The 27,434-nt window shown below is 41.3% G+C and overlaps 3 protein-coding genes across 4 annotated transcripts in view; 2 read left to right on the top strand and 1 right to left on the bottom strand.

The window, feature by feature from the left end:
* LOC130679122 (eukaryotic peptide chain release factor GTP-binding subunit ERF3A-like) overlaps positions 1-8,319 on the top strand; it is an 18,252-nt gene extending 9,933 nt beyond the window's left edge. The window contains exons 3-5 of one of the 2 annotated variants that reach the window (XR_008992111.1): positions 833-908; positions 7,424-7,465; positions 7,585-8,319. The gene's annotated coding sequence lies outside the window, so the exon portion shown is untranslated. Of the gene's footprint in view, positions 1-832; positions 909-1,523; positions 7,387-7,423; positions 7,466-7,584 lie in introns of those variants that run through there. The other variant, XR_008992112.1, reaches the window with a different exon arrangement.
* Positions 8,320-8,352: 33 nt separating this feature from the next.
* Positions 8,353-19,231, top strand: LOC130679362 (uncharacterized). Its single transcript, XM_057487965.1, has 4 exons — positions 8,353-8,478; positions 14,729-15,000; positions 16,753-17,079; positions 18,341-19,231. Exons 1-4 carry the CDS (start codon positions 8,353-8,355, stop codon positions 18,393-18,395), a joined length of 780 nt encoding a protein of 259 aa, XP_057343948.1. The 3' UTR covers positions 18,396-19,231.
* Positions 19,232-19,448: 217 nt separating this feature from the next.
* Positions 19,449-26,030, bottom strand: LOC130679118 (putative nuclear envelope pore membrane protein POM 121B). The gene is made up of 3 exons (XM_057486954.1): positions 24,649-26,030; positions 22,569-22,897; positions 19,449-21,938 (listed from the first exon to the last, which is right to left on the bottom strand). The coding sequence occupies exons 1-3, from the start codon at positions 25,001-25,003 to the stop codon at positions 21,921-21,923; spliced, it is 702 nt and encodes a 233-aa protein (XP_057342937.1). The 5' UTR covers positions 25,004-26,030; the 3' UTR covers positions 19,449-21,920.
* Positions 26,031-27,434: the final 1,404 nt, after the last annotated feature.

The raw sequence follows: 27,434 nt of genomic DNA, 5'->3' as shown, positions 1-27,434 counted from the left end.
CAAAAGTGACCTCTTCAGGGTCACCAGAGTAGAGTGCAGAATCTTACATAATTGCTTTGTTCAGAAGGCCTCTTAGGCTTTATTATGATTTTAAGTGATACCTGTTGACTGAGAGATAAGTTTAGACAGAAGATAGGTGAGGTTCTTGACTGGATTTTCCTTTTCCCATGAGACTGAAATCCCTGCAGTAACAAAGTCTTCAGTGGGACAGTAAGTAAAGTAGGCAGAGAAGGTGAGGGGAAAATACTGTTCCAGGAGTGTTATTTCTTTTCCTGCCTCGTTTTCTAGCTAGTTATTTCTTACCTTGACTTAACCAATTATTAGATTTGGGCTCTTATTTCCTGATTTTACATGCTTGCAATGGCTCCAGCGTGAGGATTTAGGGAGTAAGCGAAGGCATTACATGAACCAGTGCTTTCCTTGTGAGCAGCTATTTGAACTGGTAAGAAATTTTGATTGAGAATAGGCCCTCTTTGGAGCAGCTTTTATTTACTGCAGCTTTTGTACATGGCTTTCTTCTGTCCCTTGTTTTTCACCTTCTCTGGAATTGTACTGCAAGAAAAGATAGCGATTAAAATTTCTCAGGGCGAGTTAGGGAAGTAGAGTAGATGACAAGTTTTAAGTCTTGTTTTGTTTTTGTTTGCTGGGGAGGAAATGTCTTAAAGTGTTAAAATATTACTGTTTTTCTAGTCGAAGAGAAAGGAATGAAAAGGATTCGATAGTCTTTTGTGGTGAGTTAGCAGTATTAGAATGGAAGTTTTTGAGATGTAAGTCTGGTTTCTGCTCAGAATGATGTATAGCAATTAATGAACAAACATTCACGTGTTTACAGAATGCAGGATACTGTGCTGGGCACTTGAAGTGACACCACAAGATGAATTAATCGTAGTCCTGGAGTCTAGAAAGAAGTCAGACCCCCAGTTTACTCTAATGGAAGACATAACGTGGTTGAGAGGGTTTCAAAGCTGAGCAGAGGAGTTGTTCATAGGTGCCCTTGTGTAAATCATTTCAGTCTTGTTATACTAATCGTAAGCCTAGAGATACATTTTCTGGTACCTGTTCTTTGTTAATACCATAAGTGTCTTTTAAGTTCAGATATAATTCACATAAAATTTACATTTCTTGTGTTTCGGTATTTTATTTCAGCTTGCTAGGAAATTGCTAGAGTAGAGCATCAGTTACCTTTTTACGCAGCTTGTGAGTTACTGCCATTACGGCTGGTGTATCTATTGGGCATGTTAATTTAGAATTTCATCATTATATTCACAGTTCTTAAATTAACTGGGAAGCAAGAATATGGCCACTATTTGGAAGTTCTTGGTTATTCTGACATCCTAAGGACGCTTAAAAAGCTGTCATTTGTTGATTCATACCAAAGCTTCTTAAAAGTAGTGTCCTTGTTTTCAGTAGAGTTTAACAAAGCAGGCTAGGGTATTTTTTTCCTAAGTGACTTTGTTTTAGGAAATCTAGTTGTCACAGTACTCCAAGTTGAGCCAGTTCCCCATCATAATTCTGCTTACTAGGTGAGAGAAACAGTAAGGATTTTTTGAGCATCTTTCACCAGCCTAACCTAAGAGTGGTTACACCCAATCCAAACCACATTCCAAACAGGTAATTGTAAGCCACTGACCTTGAACAAAGCAGAAAGTGCATGCCTTAGAATGTTGTTGGGGCAATCTCTGGGTTGACCGTTTCTGTAGAACCACAGTGGGCCACTGTACTACTCAGTGGTGTGTCCAGTTCCTTTGGATGGTTGGTTTTGGTTGCAAGGTAAGTGTATTTCTGTTCCCTTTGTACCTTAATGGGGCTGTCTGCAAAGTATTTTAAGTTCACCTACAATTTTTTTTGAAGTAAATAGGATATACATTATAAATAAACCTGTTTTAGGGTTGTTTGAAAAACATAGTGGATCTTAGTTACTCTACAGAAAGCCCACTCAGGTGGATGTGTGTCATTGCTTTTAGTGAATGAATAGTTCGTAGAATGTTAGGGCTGGAAGTGACCCTGGCAGTAGTACAGTCTTATCAGATAAAGAAACTGAAGCCTACAGATAGTGACTCCAATTCAGCAACAGTGGAGTCTGGAATCTGTTTGCCAACTGCTAGCTTAGTGCCCTTTCAATTACACCGTGCTGTTGACCGGGGAGAAGGGCATCCCTGGGGCTAACATCTTGACCACCAACCAGCATGGATTTCCTGAGAGAGGCCCTAGAATTTGCCTTTCTTGTGTTTATTCTTCAAAAGTTTTGTTAATATGGGGCTTTGAAAAGCTTGTAATGGTAAACTTATTGAGCAGTTACTTGCTTCATATGCTTTTATCTTCACAACAATCTTTTGAGGTTATGTTGAGCCCTTTTATAGATAAGAAAATTAAGGCTCAGAAAAGCTAAATAAATGAGGTGACATCTCCTAGTAAGTGGAGGAGCCAGGGTTAGACTCTACGTCTGATTTCAAAGTTTATTCTAGTAATAATAACTCAGCTAGTCTTCTCCCTGTGATTTGCTATGAAAAGGTCTTTTTGGCTGAGACACTTTTTCAGCAACTGAGTCCGTGAGATTGTGGCCTATGGCACCGCCTCCCTGTTCTGTCTCAGTAGTAGCAGGGTGACGTTGTGATAAGTAGGCAATGCTCTACTTTGAAATCACTTCTTCCTACATTTTAGGAAATAATGTGAGATAATTTGAAACAGTTCTGTTCACCGCTATAGCATTGTACCTTTTTATTTTGAGAGCATAGGTAGTTAAGGCAAAACCATGGACATTTCATGTGTTGTGTGGGCGTTTGGTTGTGATGTCTGCCTTTACTGGTTTTCAGTATTGTCTGTGGGAGAAAAATACCTCAGGCAGGCGGATTTGGTTGGGAGTGTATGGTCATCTGGGTGCTAGAGAATTTTTAGTTTCTTATGCAAATTGTACTTCAGCATCTCTTCAGTATTGTTTCTCTAACCCCTTCTTGGAAAACTGACACATACAAAGTTGTTTTTAGTCTATCGAACCCTGATGGAAATGCAGTAAATATATAGGTGGACTGCTACAGATGGTGAGAAAACTGAAGTGATAAGACTCTAAGGAACTAGTGACCTCTGAAAACCAAAAGAAACGGCTGCAGTCCAGGCACAGTGAATTACATACTTACTCGGTACGTACACCGTTTCAGCCTGTGGAGACTTTACAGGAGATGGGAAAAGGCTCTGTATTTCAGAAAACCACACTCATTCTGGAAGTTTCTAATGTCTTAGGGAACGAAAACTGAGATCTGTGTGTGGGTGTGCTTACAGCTGCAAGAAGGGTCCTACCCTAGAGGAGCTCAGAAGAGCCATCATAAGCTGGGTAATGGGGTGGGTGGGGGGTGGGATAAAAGTGGAAAGATTTGTACTACAATTGAGGAGATTCCTTAAGAGGATCTAGAACTGTGCACTTATGGCTCTTTAAATTAATTAAAACTAAATGTTTCAATTAAAAATTCAGTTTCTTGGTCATAGCCACCTTTCAAGTGCTTAATAGCCACAACGTGGCTAAGTGACAGTCATATCACAGCACAGAAACAGAACATTTCCATCATTGCAGAAGCTTGTATTGGACAGAATTTTGTCACAATGTTTCTCACTTCAAGGTAGCGTAAGACACTTGTGACTTTTGCGACAGCACTGAAGTTTTTATTCATTAATAATGAACACCATTTAGCCAACAGGACTAAGAAATTTAAGTAGGATGACTTTTGCATATTGTTGTTTTGTGTGTAAAGAGATGAAAGATTAGTTTTATACATATAAAGCAGTACACATTTAAGTTGCTGATTTATGGACTATGTGGGTTAAGCAATTTAAGAATTGGCCAGACTTTTATATTTAAAATATAACTTGAATTGAAACCTGGTTTTCACAGCCCACCACGAGTGTGGCCTTCACTGTACCCATGATCTGGCCAAGTAAGATCTCCGTGTTAAAGTCCTTTGATCCATAATCAAATCTTTAAAAAAATTGTATTTTTAAAAATTGAGGTGAAATCCATATGACATGAAATTAACCATTTGAAAGTGAACAGTTTGGTGGCATTTGGTACATTCACAGTGCTGTGCAGCTTACTACCTCAAGGTTCCAAACAGTCTCATCGCCTCCAAAGGAAATCATACTTTTCAAGCAATTGTTTAACACTCCCCTTTTCCCAGCTTTTGGCAACCACCAAGCTACTTTCTGTGTGTATGAATGTACCTATTCTGAATATTTCATGTGAATGGAATTGTACCTGTGATCTGTTGTGTCTGGCTTATTGCACCATTATCAAATTTTAACTAGTTTTAAGATTCACAGTATCATCTTTGTTAAACCATAGGCAGTACTGTTGCCTGACTGTCTTTTGGTAAAATCTTTCACTTCTTGTTTTAAAATTTTGGGTAATATACCTTTTATCACAGCCAGTTCATTAATCTTCCTTTACCATAAAGGATAGCATTCGTTTCTTTTAATTTGAGGTATGGCAGTTTTATTAACTAGTACACTTCTGATAAACTTTCCCACCTAATTAGAATTGTTCTTTTTTGAATACTTGATGAGGGTGTGTACTTGATGAGGATGTATCTTCTGAACATGGAGATACCATTAGGAAATATGAAACTGATTTCATTCCTTGGGAGGTTGACTAACTTCTCTTCGACTAGCAGATATGAAGTGTGCAGGACTTGGAAATCAAGCCCCAATGGTTATGTTTGCCAGCCATGAACAAGTGACTTTGGAGCTGGTAGAATTACAAGCCTATGCTCATTAGTAGCGAGTAAATCTGGATGTGATGTATATTATGAATAATAGGAGTAGAATGAGAAAGGGTTGGAGATGTGTGTGAGAGAAGAGACTGGGTACAAATACACTGACAAGTTTAAATGTAAAGAACATGTTGCTGTATCTGTGATTTTTCTGGTTCATTGCTCCAAAAACATCAGTTCGCAGATGTTGCCACCATTGCCATTTGAATTGTAACGTGATCCGTGGTCTGAATGCAAGGATAAGCTTTTTTTCTTCCATCCTGGGGAAACTATTGTCAGCTTCTTATTTTGAGGCCCTTTAATGTCATCATTACGTGTATATTAATAACTTAATTGCTGTTTGTACTTGACCCTGTCCCTGCCTCTGTAAGCTGTACAAACTCAAGACAAATGCATTATAAATGTAGGGTGTTTTGAAAAATGAAACCATGAACAGATTTTTATTATGCTGCGTTATGCAGCCATGGAGGTAGTCTTATGACTGATGTCACTGTCCTGAGAGGTGCCTTACAGCCTTAGGCATGTATTGTATATTTGTAAATCTAAGAGTTGGTTGTAGAACCAGGTGTTGAGGTGTGTGTACTGTTGGGTCTTATAAAGCCCATTTGCAGTTTGGGATGTCTTATAAGTGATGAGAGAGCCCCCCATACTGATTGTCTCCGTCTTCCTTGCCTTACAATGCTTGACCATCCTAACTGTGTCATCACTTACTCGGTTTACTTTTACTGAGGGATTTTCAGCAGGGGCTGTCTGAGGAAGGGCAAGGTGGCATTTGTGTAACTTGGAGAAGCCCATTCGAATATGTCAGAATGTTTGGTAAGTTACCGCTTACTTCATAGGGTTTGGGGGGAGCTTAAATAAGATAGCAATCAGCACATGAGGGCTCAATAAAAATTTAAAGGGATTTAGGGTAATTTGCCACAACCTCCAACCCTGCCTCCAGCACTGTGGATTTGTGAGTGTTTCTATCCCTGTCTGGCCCATAATAGATGTGCAGTACATGTTAGTTGAGAGAATTGAACTGATGGCTCATTACATATTAGGGAGTGGGGAGTCACTTGTTGAATATCTCTTAGGTGCGAGGAGTTCTTTAATTGAAACTAAACAAATGCTTATTCTCATTCAGTGCTCTAAGCAGTTCTCTCAGGCAGATGACATGCCATTTCCATGATTCAGTGAAATAATTGCCTCTCACAACTTGTACATGACACTGTAGGTTTTAAAGCCAGGAGTCAGCCCAGTGCTGGCCTCTCAGCACCAGCGTCTGCTGCCTCCTCCATCCTGAGGTTCGCACGTCAGCCTGATCACCTAGCACTGCCTGACTTTCTCTGGAAGTTGAGTGATTTTTCCTTACTATACCTGTAAACTTTTCTTTTAAATAGGAAGTGAAAAAAAAATCTTTTGTGAAGTACAATTCCTCTTCCTTCCAAACCTAGTTCAAATGCTTTTTCCATTTCTGTTAACATCCTGCTAATCGCATAGGTTGGGGTGTCTTAGACCCTTCACTCTTCCTTCCTGCACCTGTCCGGTGTCACCCCTGTTACCTCTGTGTTTAGCCTCTCCTCTCCAGCTGCACTGCGCCGCGGTGGGAGCCATGCTGATGTTGCTGGCTGAGGTGTCTTTCCATTCAAAGGTCATCCAAATACCACTGTGTAGGATCATCTGCAGCTGCGACGCTCAGCATGTCACTTCTCAAAAGATCTTGGTTGCCCTTTACCTTTCAGGGGCAAGAAACTCCTTTCTTCACTACTTCATATTATGGAAGATTGGGCCCAAAACTTTTCTTGACTTACAGGTCTTAACACTCCAGGGGAGTGAGTTTAAATGTAACTTTGAGAGATTATGAATTCACTGTTTATTGGTGTGCAGGATTCATGTGACTTCAAATTCTTCAATGTCTTTTTTGCATCTTGGAGATTCTTTAAAGCAAGGGCACTTTCATACCGGAGTATCATTAGGCTTTCAGATATAAAAATAAACTTAAACATTTAAGTATCAGTATATATTTCTCATACATCTCTTTCAGTAATATCATAAGTAGATTTTCAGCGTGACAATTGTGGAAACTGGATTGTTTCTTGATCTTAGAATTCTAATAGAGGGACAAAAACAGTGTCATTTTAATCATCATTTCTGAGATGTCATAAGGGCCCATACACATTTCAGGGACTTTATATGAATGTCCTTTGTACTTTCTTGGTATCAAATAGAACTTATTCCAGGATCTTGATGATAAAATATGTATGATTATAGAATTTTTAAAAGGGCTAATCATAGCCTTCTTTGACTACAGCTACCAAGAGAAACTAGAGAAGTAATGTGTCTTTGTTGAGCAAAATCTTACTAATCTGATCTGTGTATGCTGTTGATTACTCTTTAAATATCTGTGACAGAAAAGTTTTTGAAGCAAAATACGAGAACAAGCATACTTTTATGAGTACATTTCCATTACTGAAAAGGTTTCAAAATTGGCTGTGATTGGCAGATTTTTAGAAGTAGGTTAAACAGACTTATAGTTTGAAAACCTGAGTTAGTTGCCATTAGTTAGGTCTGGATTGTTGAGATTTTTGTTGGGTTATTGAATTTATGTTTTTACTGTATTTTAGAACATAAATAAAATGGATGTGTAATTTCAATTTTTAATAGAACTTATTTCTATTAAATAGCACCTGTGGAACTTTCTCAAGAGGAACAATTGTTGTGTGAAGGTAAGCATCTACAAGATGACTCTTTGAATATCTAATTGAAAAAACATTTAAGTTGTCTGTAGTGTATAAAGCTAAATATTGTTTTGTAAATATATATTATATCTCAATTTCTTGTCCAGGTTCAAATTCAGCTGTTAGCATGGAACTTTCAGAACCTGTTGGTAAGAAAATTTCTGACCATATGAATACAGTATTATGAAACTCTTTCACTCTCAAGATTTAAGGTGCACATGTAAGTGTCATGATTATTGTAATGCCTACATTTAACACTGACATTGAATCTTTGTGTTTGGATTGACAATGCCGTGATACATTTAGTAGTTGTCAATATAGAAGAATTGGGTGGAAGAATGGTAAAGTCAGTTTAAATAGTTATACTTGTTCCATTTACTTTGTGAAAAATTTCCTTCCTTTTTGTAACTTTCTTATTTTTAAGGGTTTTATATTTCCAAAAAGTTGATACCAAAGATATTACTTGTAGAGGAAAAAGAAAAGAGCCCCTAAATCCTGTGTCCTGGTTTTAAACTTTCCCTTTTTTCCACTGTCAGGGCATTTTGACGCTGGAGTTACTGGGCTGTTACAGATGATACATCTCCTGTTCACACTTTGTTTGTCCTTATGAAATGAAGCTTTATAAAAATAGCAATCTCTTGTAGTCTCTGAGTCAGAGCTCTGATGTCAGCAGTGAGGCCAGCTTGAAAGCTATTATCCATTTCTGTTGTGAAAGATACTTTCCTATGTGTCACTAGACATTGGAAAGTGGAACTAAATATGCAAAGTTCTATTTGTTGTTTGAAAGCATCTGTGTTTTAAAGTATAGACTATAAATATTTTACCAGAATACTGAGTTAAAATACCTTATTTCAGTAGAAAATGGGGAGACAGAAATGTCCCCAGAAGAATCATGGGAGCACAAAGAAGACATCAGTGAAGCAGAGCCAGTGGGTGGCTCCTTTGGAGGTGGAAGGCCCCCAGAGGAAAGTGCCCAGGAGATGATGGAGGAGGAAGAGGAGGTACCAGAACCCAAATCTGTGGATACACCGCCAGGTGCTCCTAAGAAGGAACATGTAAATGTAGTATTCATGGGGCATGTGGGTAAGTTGCATTCACAGCAATAAGAAATGACCAAAGTTACTGCGTACAACAAACAGAACATCTTCGCTACTTGGAGATGTTTAGTGAAACTGAATGGAATTGATCTAAAATGTCTTGACTTTTAACTTGAATTTTTGGCTGGCAAAAAATTGTCAGCACTTTATTCTTGAAGGTTGGACCGATTGACAGTTGTATAATGGAATAGAAGCTGGAAGAAAATAAGCTACAGTATATTTCTATGATGCATAATTGGTCTCTACACCACCGATGATGGCTCAGCATATTATGACATTTATTAATTAACATTCTAGAAAATGTGCCTATTTTTTTATGTGAACTTCAGTTATTCTGTTAACTTTATAGGATTGACTTTACTATGTAGTTTGATTTTGCGTAATGTAAGAAATTAATTGGAGTGAGTTCTGGATGCTAGTCAGGTTGCTGGTTTAGCACAAAACAAAACCCTATTTTATTTATTCAGGTGTTCTCTGTCTGACTTACTCCCAAAATTGTGAAAGGAAAATACAGGATTATGTGTCCTTTTTCCTTCTCTTTATCTCTGGCTTCCCCTATTCTTTTTCAGTAGCGAGAACCCTTTTGAAATTTGTAAAGGCACACCGACCACCTAAATGGAGCTCTCAGTCCTGGTCTGCTCTTGCTGTCCACTGAGGCTCCACTGCGGTAATTTATATTCTGTTGTTGCTGTGCTCTAAGCTAACGGTCAGGGAGGAATCTGTCCAAAAATTCATTTCTTTATCAGTAAAGTAGTTCTCAGTCATTGTTGAGCTGCAGGAGATCTTAGCAGCTTCATTTTACAAAGAGGAAGGTAACCAGCCAGAGCGTGTGCCCCAAATTCCTATCATTTCAGTTGCTGTTGCAAGATGTAATTATATCAGCTGAATGATGCCTTCAGTTGTTGGTGTTTTTAATTGTTGGTATTTGGGGGTTTTGTCTTTTACACCTGGTTTACACATTGTTGATGATTACTTTTAGATGCTGGCAAGTCAACCATTGGAGGACAAATAATGTAAGTATTTTCTGTTAAATAATAGTTAATTTAATGGAATGTTTTGGGCATTGCAAACATTCACACAAAGGGGGATAAAACAGATTACCCCAACTTAAGAAAAATTAATAATAAAATGACATTACTTGTAGGGAAAGCTGATGTTAAGTAGTTTTTGCAGTATGATCGTTGTTAGAATTTTCTGATGGAATTTAGGTCTTCTCTAAAATCTTCTGTCATCACCACCAGGAGCATAAATGGATTTATGAAAGCTGCGTTTTAGATTTTTTAATAAAAACTAATACAGAATCCTAGATTATGGGAAATGTCAGTCTGCTTTGAATATAATTTTCTTGGGAGTAATGAAAAGCAGTACTTGAATTAGGTGCATGGGGGAAAGTTTTTTCTAATCCATCAACTCCTTAAATTTATAATCAAAGATAGGTGGTTGGCTAACATGCTAAGATTAGAAGATATGAAAACACCATGGTTGAACTTTGGTGATGTATTCTAATATTGAAAATCTTTTTAATTAAAAGGCTTTTCTTTTTTTTAAATTGAAGTATCATTGATTTACAGTGTTTTAGTTTCAAACGTACAACACAATGGTTCAACAGTTACGCATATTATTAAATCCTCATCCTCTCTAGTGTGATTACTGTTGATCAACGTAGAAATATGTTACAGAATCATTGACTATGTTCTCCATGCTTTACTATTCTGACCAAATTATACTGTGATTGTGAATTATTGTGTCCTTTTATCCCCCTCAGCCTCTTTCCCCACCAGCTTGGTAACCATTGGTCACTTCTCAGTGTCTGAGTCTACTGCTGTTTTGTTCCTTCTGTTTTGCTTTGTTTTTATATTCCACAAATAAGTGAAATCATATGGTATTTGTCTTTGTCTGGCTTGTTTCCCTGAGCATAATACCTTCTAGATCCATCCATGTTGTTGGAAATGGCAGTATTTCTTTTCTTTCTATGGCTGAATAATATTCCATTATGTATATGTACCACATCTTTATCCTTTAGATAAATTTATCTATCCTTCATTCTATTGAAATTTATCTATCTTTTATTTTATTGATGGACATTTAGGTTGCTTCCATACCTTGGTTATTGCAAATAGTGCAGCAATAAACATAGGGGTGCATATGACTTTCAAAATCAGGGATTTTGTGTTTTTTGGGGGGGTAAATTACTGGGTCAAATGGTATTTCTATTTTTAGTTTTTTGAGGAACCTCCATACCGTTTACCACAGCAATTGCACCAATTTACATTCCCACCAAAGTGTAGGAGGGTTCTCCTTTCTCCACATCCTCAGCAGCATTTGTTATTTCTTGTCTTCAGAGAGTGGCCATCCTGACTGGTGTGAGGGGATACCTCAGTGTGGTTTTAATTTGCATTTCCCTTATGATTAGCGATGTGGATCTTTGCATGTGCCTGCTGGTCCTTTGTATTTCTTCTTTGGAGAAGTGTCTGTTCATGTCCTTCCCCCAGTTTTTAATTGGGTTATTGTTTTTTGGGTGTTGAGGCACATGAGTTCTTCATATATTTTGGATGTTAACACTTTATCAGATGGGTTGTTTACAAATATATTCTCCCCTACTGTAGGATAAGGCCTTTCATTTTTAATCCCTCCTAAATCAGACCCATTTCTTTAAACTATATCATCAGAGGATTCAGAGGGCTTATCTTCATGGTTTTGCTTTAAATAGTCTTAGTTGGTAATCTTGCCAGTTACTTGTGAAAATTTCCACAACAGACCCTAAAAGAAGCTATTAAAAAGGAATCCTTACCTAAGGCTCTATGGATGGACATGTTGGGCCCACTTTATGTATTTTAGAAGAATATATTTTTTGCTTATTGGCTGTAATTTTGGTTGGCATTTTCCTGGGCTTCTATGGTTGGTTGGAAGCATGCTCTGTAGATGACTGCAGAGCACACATAGAGATGAAGGCCAGAACAGGAAGGCTTTGATTTGGATAGATTGTGGCAAGGGAATGGTTAGTTATTACTAAGGAATTATTTTAAAATTATAATCTCTTTTTGACAAATATTTATAAAATATTAAATATTGAAATGTATTAGGCCTAATTTCTTGGACAACACTGTTGGAATTAATTTTGTTTAGTATTTACATTTGCTTTTTAAAAAAATTTTTATTCTGAAATAATTTGGCTTGGAGAAATGTTGCAAAAACAGTATAGGCTTCCTATTTGTCTTTCATTCAGCATACCTTAACGTTAACATTAAATAACTATAAATTAATTAAATAAATTAAATTAAATAACATTAAATAACTATAGTACAGTCATCAAAACTAGGAAGTTAACATTGGTGCAAAATTAACTAAACTATGTAGGTCTGACTTGAATTTTACCAGTTTCTCCACTAATGTAGTTTTTCTGTTCTAGAAGGGTGCACTGCATTTATTTGTTAAGTCTCCTTATTCTCCTCTCACTTGTGACATTTACTCAGTCTTGTCTTTCATGACCATCATCATTTGAAGAGTGCTATTCAGTGGCTTTATATGTTCTTGTATTGGGTTTGAGTGATGCTTTTTACAAAAAAATTGAGTATATAGATTTTGGGCAAAATATCACCGAAGATACATTGTACTCTTATCAGAGCATTCAGTCAGGGGTACATAATGTCAGTATTCGGCATGTTTTGTTGATTACTGGTGATATTAGTCATGATTACTTGGTTAAGGTGATGTCTGCTGGGATTCTCCAATGTAAAGTTATTTTTTCCCTGTTATCCTGGGGAAGATAATTTGAGACTATGTAAATGTCTTTTCCACAGAGATTTTCTGTGATTGCACCATCTATCCAGTGGTACCTTTACTTTAAAATAGTTGGTTTCTGAAGTTGGAATTCCTAAATTCCCTTAACTTCATTGAATAATTTGTGAGTAATTAAGTGCTTCTTTTGTCTTCAAATGTTTTCGGGTATTTGACTGGAATGGTTGACAAAAGGACACTTGAGAAATATGAAAGAGAAGCTAAAGAGAAAAAGAGAGACTTCGTATAATAAACTTTTATGATAATGATAAATACCTTTTAGGGAAATGCTGCCTGCTTAATGCTTTTGCAGTCTACTAAGATGTAAGTTCATGAAGTCTAAAATTGTGTCGTAACAAAGGAAAAGCTTCCCTTCCCCTCACAGCACACAGCAGATCAGTTCGTCATGACTTTATAACTTACACAGACAAAACTTGGAAACATCCAAACATCCTGTTGAGTAATAGACTTGTTCAGTAAATTATAAAACACTTATTTAATTGGGTCATTACCTGACAACTAAATGCATTTATAGAATTTATAATAAGCAGTAGTAGAACTTAGATTGCGTTGGAATTCAGGGAGAAAGCAGGTGACATGATAGTACTTCAGATATGATCATTCATTATGTAAATACTGGGAAGAAGAAAAGCATATGGACAGAATGGAAAAAATCTATTGAATACACAGCATCAGGTAGCAGTGTAACTCATGACCGGAGGAGCTATTTAGGTAGATAGTGGCAGCCTTTCAGAGACAGTAGAAAACGGAGGCCACGGCTGCAGTTCCAGAGTTGGGAGCAGGGACAGCGACTGGGGGTGAGAACCTTGTAGGCACAGGAGCAAAGGCCCAAAGGCAGAGGCGAGCTTATGTGTTCATGAGCAGAGAAGAGTCAGGTTTGGCTAGAGGTTTAAAAAGGAAAGTGAGATAAAAATGACATTAAGAGACAGGCAGAAAGGAAGATCATTTCCGGCATGTAAAAAAAAATTTCTTTTTGGTATCAATCTACAATTACCATAAGAACATTATGTTTATTTGGCTCCCCCCTTCACCAAGTACCCCGCACAAGCCCCATTAGAGTCACTGTCTGTCAGCGTAGTGAGATGGTGTAGAATCACTACTTGTCTTCTCTGTGTAGCCTAGCCCTCCCCATAAACCCCCACATTATACATGCTAATCATAATGCCGCCTTTCTTTTACCCTGCCCTTATCCCTCCCTTCCCCCCCATCCTCCTCAGTCCCTTTCCCTTTGTAACTGTTAGTCCATTCTCGGGTTCTGTGATTCTGCTGCTGTTTTGTTCCTTCAGTTTTTCCTTTGTTCTTATACTCCAGAGATGAGTGAAATCATTTGGTACTTGTCTTTCTCCACCTGGCTTATTTCACTGAGCATAATACCCTGTAGCTCTATCCATATTGTTGCAAATGGTAGGATTTGTTTTCTTCTTATGGCTGAATTATATTCCATTGTGCATATGTACCACATATTTTTTATCCATTCATCTACTGATGGACACGTAGGTTGTTTCCATTTCTTGGCTGCTGTAAATAGTACTGCGATAAACATAGGGGTGCATATGTCATTTTCAAGATGGGCTGCTGTATTCTTAGGGTAAATTCCTAGAAGTGGAATTCCTGGGTCAAATGGTATTTCTATTTTGAGCTTTTTGAGGAAATTCCATATAGCTTTCCACAATGGTTGAACGATTTTACATTCCCACCAGCAGTGTAGGAGGGTTCCCCTTTCTCCACATCCTCGCCAACATTTGTTGTTGTTTGTGTTTTGGATGGTGGCCATCCTTACTGGTGTGAAGTGATATCTCATTGTGGTTTTAATTTGCATTTCTCTGATGACAAGTGATGTGGCGCATCTTTTCATGTGTCTATTTGCCATCTGAATTTCTTCTTTGGAGAACTGCCTGTTCAGCTCCCCTGCCCATTTTTTAATTGGATTATTTGGTTTTTGTTTGTTGAGCTGTGTTAGCTCTTTATATATTTTGGATGTCAACCCTTTATCAGATCTTTCATTTATGAATATATTCTCCCTTACTGTAGGATGTCCTTTTGTTCTGTTAATGGTGTTCTTTACTGTACAGAAGCTTTTAAGCTTGATATAGTCCCATTTGTACATTTTTGTTTTTGTTTCCCTTGCCTGGGTAGATATGTTCATGAAGAAGTCACTCATGTTTATGTCCAAGAGATTTTTGCCTGTTTTTGTCTAAGACTTTTATGGTTTCATGACTTACATTCAGGTCTTTGATCCATTTTGAATTTACTTTTGTGTATGGGGTTAGACAGTGATCCATGTTTCCTCCTTTTTTGCAGTCATCACCTCAGCCTTTGGAGCTATGACCCTGACCACCAGCAGCGGGACCAGTAGCTCAGTCTTTGGCAGCACCACCTCATCGCCCTTGACGTCCAGCGTGTGAGCAGGTCCCGCTGGCAGAGGGCACTTTCGGATGAGCATGGATGCCCCCCACAGCAGCTCCACCACTGGGATATTTGGCTTTGGGTCAGGACGGAGTGGGAGAACTGGTCTCAAGAACCCTTTCTGGGGAGGGTTGAATCCGAACTCCCTGGGTGCAGCTGGCCAGAGCACACCCTCTACCTTCCACATGGCCAGCACACCTCAGGACACGTCTGGGATTGCAGGTAAGATTTGGAGTGGACTCGGTCTGCAGTGCAAGGCACTGTTTTAAGTGCTGACCCAGTCTTTGCTTTTAGAGCTGTACGCTGTGGTGAAGATTTAGATGTTATCACAGAAGTTATCTGTAACAGCATCAGGTACCATTGTAACTCATGACCGAAGTTGCTATTTAGGTAGAAAGCAGCAGCCTTTCCGAGACAGTAGAAAACTGAGGCAATCACCGCAATTCCAGAGTTGGGAGCAGGGACAGCGGCTGGGGTTCAGGACATTGCAGGCACAGTAGCAAAGGACCAAAGGCAGAGACAAGCTTATGTTTTCATGAACAGAGAAGAGCCAGGTGTGGCTAGAGGTTTAAAAAGGAAAGTGGGATAAAATGACATTAAGAGACATGCAGAAAGGGAGATTATTCATGGCCCTTAAAATTTTTTTTTTGGTATCAATCTTCAATTACCTGAAGAACATTATATTTACTAGGCTCCCTCCTTCACCAAGTACCGCACACATACCCCATTATAGTCTCTGTCCATCAGCATAGTAAGATGCTGTAAAATCACTACTTGTCTTCTCTGTATAGCCTAGCCCTCCCCGTGTCCCCACACATTATACCTGCCAATCATAATGCCCGCTTTATTTTACCCGGTTCTCATCCCTCCCTTCCCCCCCATCCTCCTCAGTCCCTTTCCCTTTGGTGACTGTTAGTCCATTCTTGGGTTCTGTGATTCTGCTGCTGTTTTGTTCCTTCAGTTTTTCCTTTGTTCTTATACTCCAGAGAGGAGTGAAATCATTTGGTACTTGTCTTTCTCCACCTGGCTTGTTTCACTGAGCATAATACCCTCTAGCTCCATCCATGTTGTTGCAATTGGTGGTATTTGTTTTCTTCTTATGGCTGAATTATATTCCATGGTGCATTTGTATCACATCTTTTTTTATCCATTCATCTACTGATGAACATGCAGGTTGTTTCCATTTCTTGGCTGTTGTAAATAGTGCTGTGATAAACATAGGGGTACATCTGTCTTTTTCACACGGGGCTGCTGTATTCTTAGAGTAGATTCCGAGGAGTGGAATTCCTGGGTCAAATGGTACTTCTATTTTGAGCTTTTTGAGGAACTTCCATATTGCTTTCCACAATGGTTGAACTATTTTACATTCCCACGAACATGGTAGGAGGGTTCCCCTTTCTCCACAGCCTCGCCAACATTTGTTGTTTGTGTTTTGGATGGCGGCGGGCCTTATTGGTGTGAGGTGATAACTCATTGTGGTTTTAATTTGCATTTCTCTGATGACAAGCGATGTGGCGCATCTTCTCATGTGTCTGTTTGCCATCTGAATTTCTTCTTTGGAGAACTGTCTGTTCAGCTCCCCTGCCCATTTTTTTATTGGATTATTTGCTTTTTGTTTGTGGAGCTCTGTTAGCGCTTTATATATTTTGGATATCAACCCTTTATCAGGTCTGTCATTTATGAATATATTCTCCCTTACTGTAGGATGTCCTTTTGTTCTGTTGATGGTGTTCTTTACTCTACAGAAGGTTTTAAGATTGATATAGTCCCATTTGTTCATTTTTGCTTTTGTTTCCCTTGCCTGGGCAGATACGTTCATGAAGAAGTCACTCATGTTTATGTCCAAGAGATTTTTGCCTGTTTTTGTCTAAGACTTTTATGGTTTCATGACTTACATTCAGGTCTGTGATCCACTTCGAACATACTTTTGTGTATGGGGTTAGACAATGATCCATGTTTCCTCCTGTTTTGCAGCCACCACCTCGGGCTTTGGAGCTACGACCCAGATCACCCGCAGCAGGACCAGTTCCTTAGTGTATGGCAGTACCACCCCATCACCCTTCATGTCCTGGGTGCCAGCAGGCCCCGCTGGCAGTGGGGGCTTTGGGATGAGCGTGGCTGCCCCCAACAGCAGCTCCACCACAAGGACGTTCCACTTTGCGGCAAGGTGGAGTCGGAAAACTGGTGGTACAGCACCTTTCGAAGGAGGCTTGATTTAGAAATCCCAGGGTGCTGCTGGACAGAATACATCCTCTGTCTGCCACGTGGCCAGCACGCCTCAGAACACATCTGTGTTTGCAGGTGAGATTTGGAATCGGCTCGGTCTCCAGTGCCAGGTGCTGTTTTAAGTGCCGACACAGTCTCCGCTCTTGGAGCTGTACGCTGTGGTGAAGAGACAGATGTTATCACAGTTGTTATCTGTGAACAGCATTAGGTAGCAGTGTAACTCATGACTGGAGGAGCTACTTAGGTAGTCAGCAGCAGCCTTTCTGACACAATAGGAAACAGGCCAGGGCCACAGTTCCAGAGTTGGGAGCAGGGACAGCAGCTGTGTGTGTGTTGCAGGCACAGGAGTAAAGGCCTGAAGGCAGAGATGCGCTCATGTTTTCATGAGCAGAGAAGAGCCAGGTGTGGCTAGAGGTTTAAAAAGGAAAGTGGGATAAAATGACATTGAGACAGGCAGAAAGGAAAATCATTCATGGCCTTTTAAAATGTATTTTTTTTTGTATCAGTCTACAATTACATGCAGAACATTATGTTTACTAGGCTTTCCCCTTCACCAAATGCCCCCCCATACTCCATTACAGTCACTGTCCATCAGTGTACTGAGGTACTGTAGAATCACTACTTGTCCTCTCTGTGTTGCTCAGCCCTTCCCGTGCACCCCCCCACATTAAACATGCCAATCATAAGGCCCCCTTTCTTTTTCCCTGCCGTTATCCCTCCCTTCCCACCCATCCTCCTCAGTCCCTTTCCCTTTGTAACTGTTAGTTCATTTTTGGGTTCTGTAATTCTGCTGCTCTTTTCTTCCTTCAGTTTTTCTTTGTTCTTATACTGCACATATGAGTGAAATCATTTGTTACTTGTCTTTCTCCACCTGGCTTATTTCACTGAGCATAGTACCCTCTAGCTCCATCCATGTTGTTGCAAATGGTAGGATTTGTTTTCTTCTTTTGGGTGAATAATATTCCATTGTGTATGTGTACCACATCTTTATCCATTCGTCTAATGATGGACTCTTAGGTTGCTTCCATTTCTTGGCTGTTGTAAATAGTACTGCCATAAACATATCGGTGCAGCTGTCTTTTTCAAACTGGGCTGCTGTATTCTTAGGGTAAATTTCTAGAAGTGGAATTCCTGGGTCAAATTGTATTTCTATTTTGAGTTTTTTGAGGAACCTCCATACTGCTTTCCACAATGGTTGATCTAATTTACATTCCCACCAGCAGTGTAGGAGGGTTCCCCTTTGTCTGCAAACTCACCAACATTCGTTGTTGTTTGTCTTTTGGATGGTAGCGATTCTTACTGGAGTAAGGTGATACTGTTTCCTCCTTTTTTGCAGCTACCACCTCGGGCTTTGGAGCTACGACCCAGACCACCAGCAGTGGGACCAGTAGCTCAGTGTTTGACAGCGGCACCTCATCACCCTTCATGTCTGGGGTATCAGCAGGCCCTGCTCACAGTTGGGGCTTTGGGGTGAGCGTGGCTGCCCCCCACAGCAGCTCCACCACTGGGGCATTCAGCTTTGGGGAGGACAGAGTGGGAGCAGTGGTGGCACAGCCCCTTTCTGGGGTGGCTTGAGTAAGAACTCCCTGGGTGCAGCTGGCCAGAGCACACCCTTTGCCTTCCACGTGGCCAGCAAGCCTCAGAAAACGTCTGTGTTTGCACATCAGATTTGGAATGGGCTCGGTGCCGGAGTCCAGCTCCAGCTGAGGTGTGGGTCACGAAGGAAAGGACAGCGTCAGCGAGTGAGATGAATGAGGAGACAAAACACACAATTAAAGTTGTAACATCTCCTGACATCAAGCGGCAGGGTCTTCATTTTTGTATCTTTCTACGGTTTTCATAATGTTGAACATTTTTTAAAATTATGAATAATACATTACTTTTTCTGTCAGTTTACATAATTTCAGCTTATTACCCTTAAGGAAATATCATTATTTCTTCTAATAGTAGCCATTTAAGATTTAATTTTTAACTTTCCCCTAGTCTATTTTGATTGGTAAATCATGTAAGCTACGTGTTAGGTGCTAAACAGAAAATGGCGTAAGACAGCGTGTGGGTTAAGCGTGTGGGCTATGATTTTTACTTTAAGCGTGTAAGATTATATAGACTTTTAGATATGTGTCTAAGGCTATATAAAGTTTAAGCAGGTTATATAAAATGCAATCTATATGTCTTTTGGTTATTAAGTGTAACTATATTATTAATTAAATCCTATCCTACACATGTGGGTTGAGGCTTACATCTGAAATCTAGGGACGGTACTCCTATCACCCATTCCTTAACATTCCTATGAATACAATAAAAACACCTTATTTTTTTATAATATTCATTCCACAATTTCAGATGTTTACACCTTTCTTCCTGCGTTTACAGGCACCAGGGCCTTGCAGTCCTCTTTATCCTTTATATAATAACACTAAATCTGCTCTTACTACCTTACTATTAATATAATAATATTTTATAAATTTATCATAAACTTTTATATATGGGATATTTGTCAATATAAATTTTATTTTGATCATAAATTCTTCCTATGAGAGGGTTACCAGAGGTGTCTTCTAATATTATAAGCAACATAAGGGGGGCCCTGGGCAGTGGGGACTATTAATCTTTATTACTTTGCTGTTTCATATAAGTTTCTTGGGAGAATGGGTTTTTCCATGGCCTAGGTTCCCATAACTCCTTCTCTGCCAATATTCTAAAGAAATCCTGGTTAGTCATGTTTGAATTGTTACAAAGGGGAGGACAAACTGCATCTAGTTTTAAGAGAGGCCTGGGCTGTTCTGCCTCACTTATTTGTGGCAGTACGCCTGGAACGGTTGGTCCCATAACACTGCTTTCATTTCCGGAATTGCTGCTTTGATCAATATTTTGGGTTATGTTATTTACTAAAAGTGAATAAATCTTAATTACATAAGATTTCCCATATATGAGCCCAATCACCAACATCATAACTGCAAAAATAAGTGCGGGAATTAGCAGGGGCCAGCTATGAGGTTTCCTGTTTTCAGGATTCCTCCTCGTGCCTGGACCTTGTCAAACAGCATGAGCAGCATGGCCTGCATCAGCTCGGTCTGCAGTGCCAGGTGCTGTTTTAAGTGCTGACACAGTCTCCGGTCTAGGAGCTGTACGCTGTGGTGAAGAGAGAGATGTTATCACAGATATTATCTGTAAACAGTGTCAGGAAGCGGTATAACTCATGACCAGAGGAGCTATTTAGGTGGTCAGTGGCAGCCTTTCTGAGACAACAGAAAACGGAGGCCATGGCGATAGTTCCAGAGTTGGGAGCAGGGACAGCGGCTGGGGGTGAGGACCTTGCAGGCACAGGAGCAAAGGCCCAAAGGCAGACACAAGCCTAATGTTTTCATGAGCAGAGAAGAGCCAGCTGTGGCCAGAGGTTTAAAAAGGAAAGTGGGATAAATTGACATTAAGAGACAGCAGAAAGGAAGATCTTTCATGGCCTTTTAAAATGTTTTTGTTAAAATACTAATGGAAGTCACTATAGAATTTCAGGCAGAAGGAAGTGATTTTATTTGCCATGTGGAAGATGCATGATAAGTAGTTTGGGCCCTGGTAGATTCCGTTTTCCTCACTGAATGAATATAAGTGCTCCTTGGCGCGGGTTAGAGGGAGTTGTGTACCAAGGAGGGCCTCTCTCAGTAGTCATTTTGGAGAGGGGGAGAAAACGACGTGTGAGAGCTGTGCCGGGCAGTTCTGAAGTCTGGGAAATTGTGGTTAGGAATTTGAAGCAAGGCCAGTCAGCACAGTTGTGTCTGTCCAGCAACATTCAGTCTTGAGGTGTGGACCTAAAATCAGTGGATAGAGAGTAAACCCAACCTGGTTAAATGGCACAGGGAACAGGAGGAGCAGGGGGCTGACTACAGGCCCTGATGAGGCAGACGATCCAGAGTGGGTGCGGTTGGCACGGGAGCAGGGACAGCACTGTGCTCGCAGCCGAGATCTAGGGGCAAGAGCAGTTCCGGGTTGTGATAAGGTGTGACCCCCTGAGGTTGGGTGTGGGGGAAGAGTACATTGCAAGGTCAGCACCTCGGGTGGCACCCTCCCCACCTCAGGCCTAGACAGATACAGTTACATGTGAGAGGACCTTCCCAGAGAGCTGCTGTGGAGGGTAGCCCAGCACTGGGCAGGAGACTCCATGAGGGCAAGCATGTGCAGGAGACCGAGTTCGAGTGGGCCTCTGGGAGGATGGGGGCTGACTGTGGGGTGGGGCTGCGGTGAAGTAGAGGAGAGGTGGCAGGCAAACGGGGAGGAGACATAACGTTAGTCCTGATAGAAGAGAGGTCCACTCAGTGTCCCCCTCAGCTGAGTTGTGGTGCCCAAGGGAGTGCAAAGGTTCTCCTCAGGTGGCCAAAGGACAGCTCGGGCTCTGCTGCAGTGGTGGGGGGGCAGGCTCACCTGGAGCACAGGGGTTAGGACCCAGTCACCCGTGTGCTTCCTTACCAAGGGGTGAGCTGGATAGTGGTGTGGGCTAAGGGATCCTGTGGGGATGCGTTTGCAAGCTCACCTCCCCCCAGTTCATTACCGCCTGCTTTGACACCTTTTGCTTGTGGGCCTAGTTTCCACTTCTTTGCAGTCTCTCCATTCTAGGCACATCCACACCCACCTTTGGTCAGAACACCCCTGGGGTAGGTGCATTGGGCAGCAGCCTCTCCTCTGTGGTGTCCTCAGCACCTGCCCAGGGCTTTGCTGGACCTGGAACCTTTGGTAAGCCACAAGTCTCTCTAGTCAGGGTGACCTGGATATTCCTTGAAGATGGGGTGGGGTTGTTGGGGTAGCATTGTCTATTTTCCTTGGTCCTTGTCTCCACCGCAAAAAAGAATCAAAAGGCAGAGACACAGCAGTGAAGCAGAGGAAAAGTTTTATTTAAAGTGCTTACAGAAAAAGTGCAGGCAACTTCAGAGAGAGACAGCACCCTGAAAGGTTGAAAAGAAAGTTTAAAGTGAAAAGGTTATGCACTTAGAAAGTGCAGGCGACATCAGGGAGAGGAGCGCCCTGAGAGCTTGGGGGTTCCCCCTTTTAAGGATTCTTCAGGAATGTGACTAAGGGCTGGTGTTGCAGACCTGTTGGGTGGTCTTTGAATAATACTTAGAACTAACTTAACACAAGCAACTTCCTGCTGTGATTTCTCCCTGGGAGCTGAGCCTTCTTGGTCTGGGAGCATATCAAACAAGACTGCCTGGGGGTGCGCCCCCAGGGTGGGCTGAGATATTGTCTGTTTGCTAAAGAGTAAGTTAAGAATCTTACTTCTTAACTTCCTGGGTATTAAAACACAATCTTATTTTTAAGATGAAATCCTTCCTGCCTGTGACTATGTTGTTTATGCTGGGCTGGCTTGCCATTATTAATCGCCCAGATTGCAAACTACTTGATTAGGGCCAAAGGAGAAAAAAAAAAAAACAGCATGTAGGTTAAGTCAAAAAAATAAGGTAGGCCTGCATGATTAACACAATAAAGCCATGGGTTATGCTGAGGTACTATCCTTTCTCTGGGGAATATTCAAACATTCCAGGACAACATTTTAAAATTCCATATCCAAATCTCACCTGCAATCCCAGAGGTGTCCTGACGTGTGCTGGCCATGTGAAAGATAGAGGGTGTGTGCTCTGGCCAACCACATCCACGGAGTTCGGATTCAACTTTCCCCAGAAAGGGTTCCTGAGACCAGTTCTCCCACTACGTACAGATCCAACGCCGAATGTCCCAGTGGTGGAGCTGCTGTGGGGGGTAGTCATGCTCATCCGAACGCCCCGAATGCCAGCAGGACCTGCTGACACCCTGGATGTAAAGGGCAATGAGGTGGTGCTGCCAAAGACTGACCTACAGGTCCCGCTGCTGGTGGTCAGGGTCATAGCTGCAAAGGCCAAGGTGATGGCTGCAAAAAAGGAGGAAACATGGATCATTGTCCAACCGCATACACAAAAGTAAATTCGAAATGGATCAAAGACCTGAATGTAAGTCATGAAACCATAAAACTCTTAGAAAAAAACATGCAAATATCTCTTGGACATAAACATGAGCAGCTTCTTCATGAACATATTTCCCCAGGGAAGTGAAACAAAAACAGAAAAGAAAAAATGGGACTACATTAAGCTTAAAAGCTTCTGTACAGTAAAGAACACCATCAACAGAACAAAAGGACATCCTACAATAAGGGAGAATATATTCATAAATGAAAGATCTGACAAAGGGTTGACAACCAAATATATAAAGAGTTAACACGGATCAACAAACAAAAAATAAATAATCCAATTAAAAAATGGGCAGAGGAGCTGAACAGACAGTTCTCCAAAGAAGAATTTCGATAGCCAATAGACACATGAAAATCTGCGCCACATCGCTTGTCATCAAAGAAATGCAAATTAAAACCACAATGAGGTATCACCTCACACCAGTAAGGATCGCCGCCATCCAAAACACAAACAACAACAAATGTTGGCGAGGATGTGGAGAAAGGGGAACCTCCTATGATGGTTGTGGTAATGTAAAATCGTTCAACCATTGTGGAAAGCAATATGAAGTTTCCTCAAAAACGTCAAAATGGAAATACCATTTGACACAGAAATACCGCTCCGTGGAATTTACTCTAGGAATACAGCAGCCCAGTATGAAAAAGACATATGCACCACTATGTTTATCTCAGCACTACTTACAACAGCCAAGAAATGGAAACAACCTACATGTCCATCAGTAGATGAACGGATAAAAAAATGTGATACATATGCACAATGGAATATAATTCAGCCATAAGAAGAAAACAAATCCTACCATTTACAACAACACGGATGGAGCTAGAGGGGACTATGCTCATGAAATAACGCAGGAGGAAAAAGACAAATAACAAATGATTTCACTCACATGTGGAGCATAAGAACAAAGAAAAACTGAAGGAAGAAAAGAGCAGCAGAATTACAGAACCCAAAAATGAACTGACAGTTACCAAAGGGAAAGGTACTGAAGAGGATGGGAGGTAAGGGATGGATAAGGGTTGGGAAAAAGAAACGGGGCCTTAAGATTGGCATGTATAACTTAGGGGGGGCACGGGAAGGTCTGAGCAGCAAAGAGAAGAAAAGTAGTGATTCTACAGTACCTCAGTACACTGATGGACAGTGACTGTAATGGGGTATGGGGGGTTATTTGGTGAAGGGGAAGCCTAGTAAACATAATGACCTGCATGTCATTGTAGACTGACACCAGAAAAAATACATTCTAAAAGGCCATGAATGATCTTCTTTTCTGCCTGTCTCTTAATGTCATTTTATCCCACTTTCCTTTTGAAACCTCTAGCCACACCTGGCTCTTCTCTGCTCATGAAAACATGAGCGCATCTCTGCCTTCGGGCCTTTACTCCTGTGCCGGCAACACACTCACACACAGCCGCTGTCCCCGGTCCCAACTCTGGAACTGCGGCCATGGCCTCAGTTTGCTATTGTGTCAGAAACGCTGCCGCTGACAACCTAAATAGCTCTTCTGGTCTTGAGTTACACTGTTACCAGACGCCGTTTATGGATAACTTCGGTGATAACATCTAAATCTTCACCACAGCTTACAGCTCCAAAAGCAGAGACTGTGTCAGCACTTAAAACAGCACCTTGCACTGCAGACCGAGGCCATTCCAAACCTCACCTGCAATCCCAGACGTGTCCTGAGGTGTACTGGCCAGGTGGAAGGTAGAGGGTGTGCTCTGGCCAGCTGCATCCAGGGAGCTCGGTTTCAACGCTCCCCAGAAAGGGTTCTTGAGACCAGTTCTCCCACTCCGACCTGACCCAACGCCGAATGCCCCAGAGGTGGAGCTGCTGTGGGGTGCAGCCATGCTCATCCCAAAACCCCCACTGCCAGTGGGGCCTGCTGATGCCCTGGATGTGAAGGGCGAGGAGAGGGTGCTGCCGTTCACTGATGTATTGTTCCCACAGCTGGTGGTTTGGGTCACGGCTCCAAAGCCCGAGGTCATGGCTGTAAGAAAGGAGGAAACATGGATCATTGCCTAGCCCCACACACAAAAGTAAATTCAAAATGGATCGAACCCCTGAATGTAAGCCATGAAACCATAAAACTCTTAGAGAAAGACAGGCAGAAGTCCCTTGGACATATACATGAGTGACTTCCCATGAATATATCTCTCCAGGCAAGGGAAAGAAAAGCAAAAATGAACAAAGGGGACGATATCAAGCTTTAAAGCTTCTGTACAGTAAAGGGCACCACCAATAGAACAAAAGGGCATTCTCCAGTATGGGAGAATATATTCATAAATGACAGATCCGATTAAGGGTTGACGTCCAAAATATATAAAGAGCTAACACACCTCAACAAACAAAAAGCAAATATTGCAATAAAAAAATGGCCAGGGGAGCTGAACAGGCAGTTCTCCAAAGAAATTCTGATGGCAAATACACATGAAAGGATGCGCCACATCGCTTGCCATCAGAGAAATGCAAACTAAAAGCACAATGAGATATCACCTCACACCAGTAAGGATCACCGCCATCCAAAACACAAACAACAACAAATGTTGGCGAGGATGTGGAGAAAGGGGAAACTCCTATGACGGTCGTGGTAATGTAAGATCGTTCAACCATTGTGGAAAGCAATATGGAGGATCCTCAAAAAGCTCAAAATAGAAATACCATTTGACACAGAAATACCGCTCCGTGGAATTTAATCAAGGAATACAGCAGCCCAGTATGAAAAAGACGTATGCACCCCTATGTTTATCGCAGCACTATTTACAACAGCCAAGAAATGGAAACAACCTACATGTCCATCAGCAGATGAATGTATGCACAATGGAATATAATTCAGCCATGTGAAGAAAACAAATCCTACCATTTGCAACAACATGGATGGAGCTAGAGGGAACTATGCTCAGTGAAATAAACCAGGTGGAGAAAGACAAGTAGCAAATGATATCACTCATATGTGGAGCATAAGAACAAAGAAAAACTGAAGGAAGAAAATAGCTGCAGAATTACAGAACCAAAAAAAGAAATAACAGCAAAGGGAAAGTGACTGAGGAGTATGGGAGGGAAGGGAGGGATAAGGGATGGGGAAAAGAAACGGGGCCTTATGATTGGCATGTATAATGTAGGGGGGGCACGGGAAGTTCTGAGCAACACACAGAGGACAAGTAGTGATTCTACAGTACCTCAGTACACTGATGGACAGTGACTGTAATGGGGTATGGGGGATCATTTGGGGAAGGGGGAAGCCTAGTAAACATAATGATCTGCATGTCATTGTAGACTGATACCAAAAATAAGTACATTTTAAAAGGCCATGAATGATCTTCTTTTCTGCCTGTCTCTTAATGTCATTTTATCCCACTTTCCTTTCTAAACCTCCAGCCACACCTGGCTCTTCTCTGCTCATGAAAACATGAGCGCATCTCTGCCTTCGGGCCTTTACTCCTATGCCGCCAACACACTCACACACAGCTGCTGTCCCTACTCCCAACTCTGGAACTGCGGCCATGGCCTCAGTTTGCTATTGTGTCAGAAAGGCTGCCACTGACTACATAAATAGGTCCTCCGGTTATGGGATTCACTGCTACCTGACGCTGTTTACAGATAATTCTGTGATAACATCTAAATCTTCACCACAGCATACAGCTCCAAAAGCGGAGACTGTGTCGGTACCTAAGACAGCGCCTGGCACTGCAGACCGAGCCCATTCCAAATCTCACCTGAAAACCCGGGCGTGTTGTGATGCGTGCTGGCCACATGGAAACCAGAGCGTGTGCTCTGGCCAGCTGCATCCAGGGAGCTCGGTTTCAACGCTCCCCAGAAAGGGTTCTTGAGACCAGTTCTCCCACTCCGACCTGACCCAACGCCGAATGCCCCAGAGGTGGAGCTGCTGTGGGGTGCAGCCATGCTCATCCCAAAACCCCCACTGCCAGTGGGGCCTGCTGACGCCCTGGATGTGAAGGGCGAGGAGAGGGTGCTGCCGTTCACTGATGTATTGTTCCCACAGCTGGTGGTTTGGGTCACGGCTCCAAAGCCCGAGGTCATGGCTGTAAGAAAGGAGGAAACATGGATCATTGCCTTGCCCCATACACAAAAGTAAATTCAAAATGGATCGAACCCCTGAATGTAAGCCATGAAACCATAAAACTCTTAGAGAAAGACAGGCAGAAGTCCCTTGGACATATACATGAGTGACTTCCAATGAATATATCTCTCCAGGCAAGGGAAAGAAAAGCAAAAATGAACAAAGGGGACGATATCAAGCTTTAAAGCTTCTGTACAGTAAAGGGCACCACCAATAGAACAAAAGGGCATTCTCCAGTATGGGAGAATATATTCATAAATGACAGATCCGATTAAGGGTTGATGTCCAAAATATATAAAGAGCTAACACACCTCAACAAACAAAAAGCAAATATTGCAATAAAAAAATGGCCAGGGGAGCTGAACAGG

The sequence above is a fragment of the Manis pentadactyla genome, chromosome 10, assembly GCF_030020395.1.
Source record: "Manis pentadactyla isolate mManPen7 chromosome 10, mManPen7.hap1, whole genome shotgun sequence".
Lineage (NCBI taxonomy): Eukaryota > Metazoa > Chordata > Mammalia > Pholidota > Manidae > Manis > Manis pentadactyla.
This window is presented reverse-complemented; position numbering and strand designations above follow the sequence as displayed.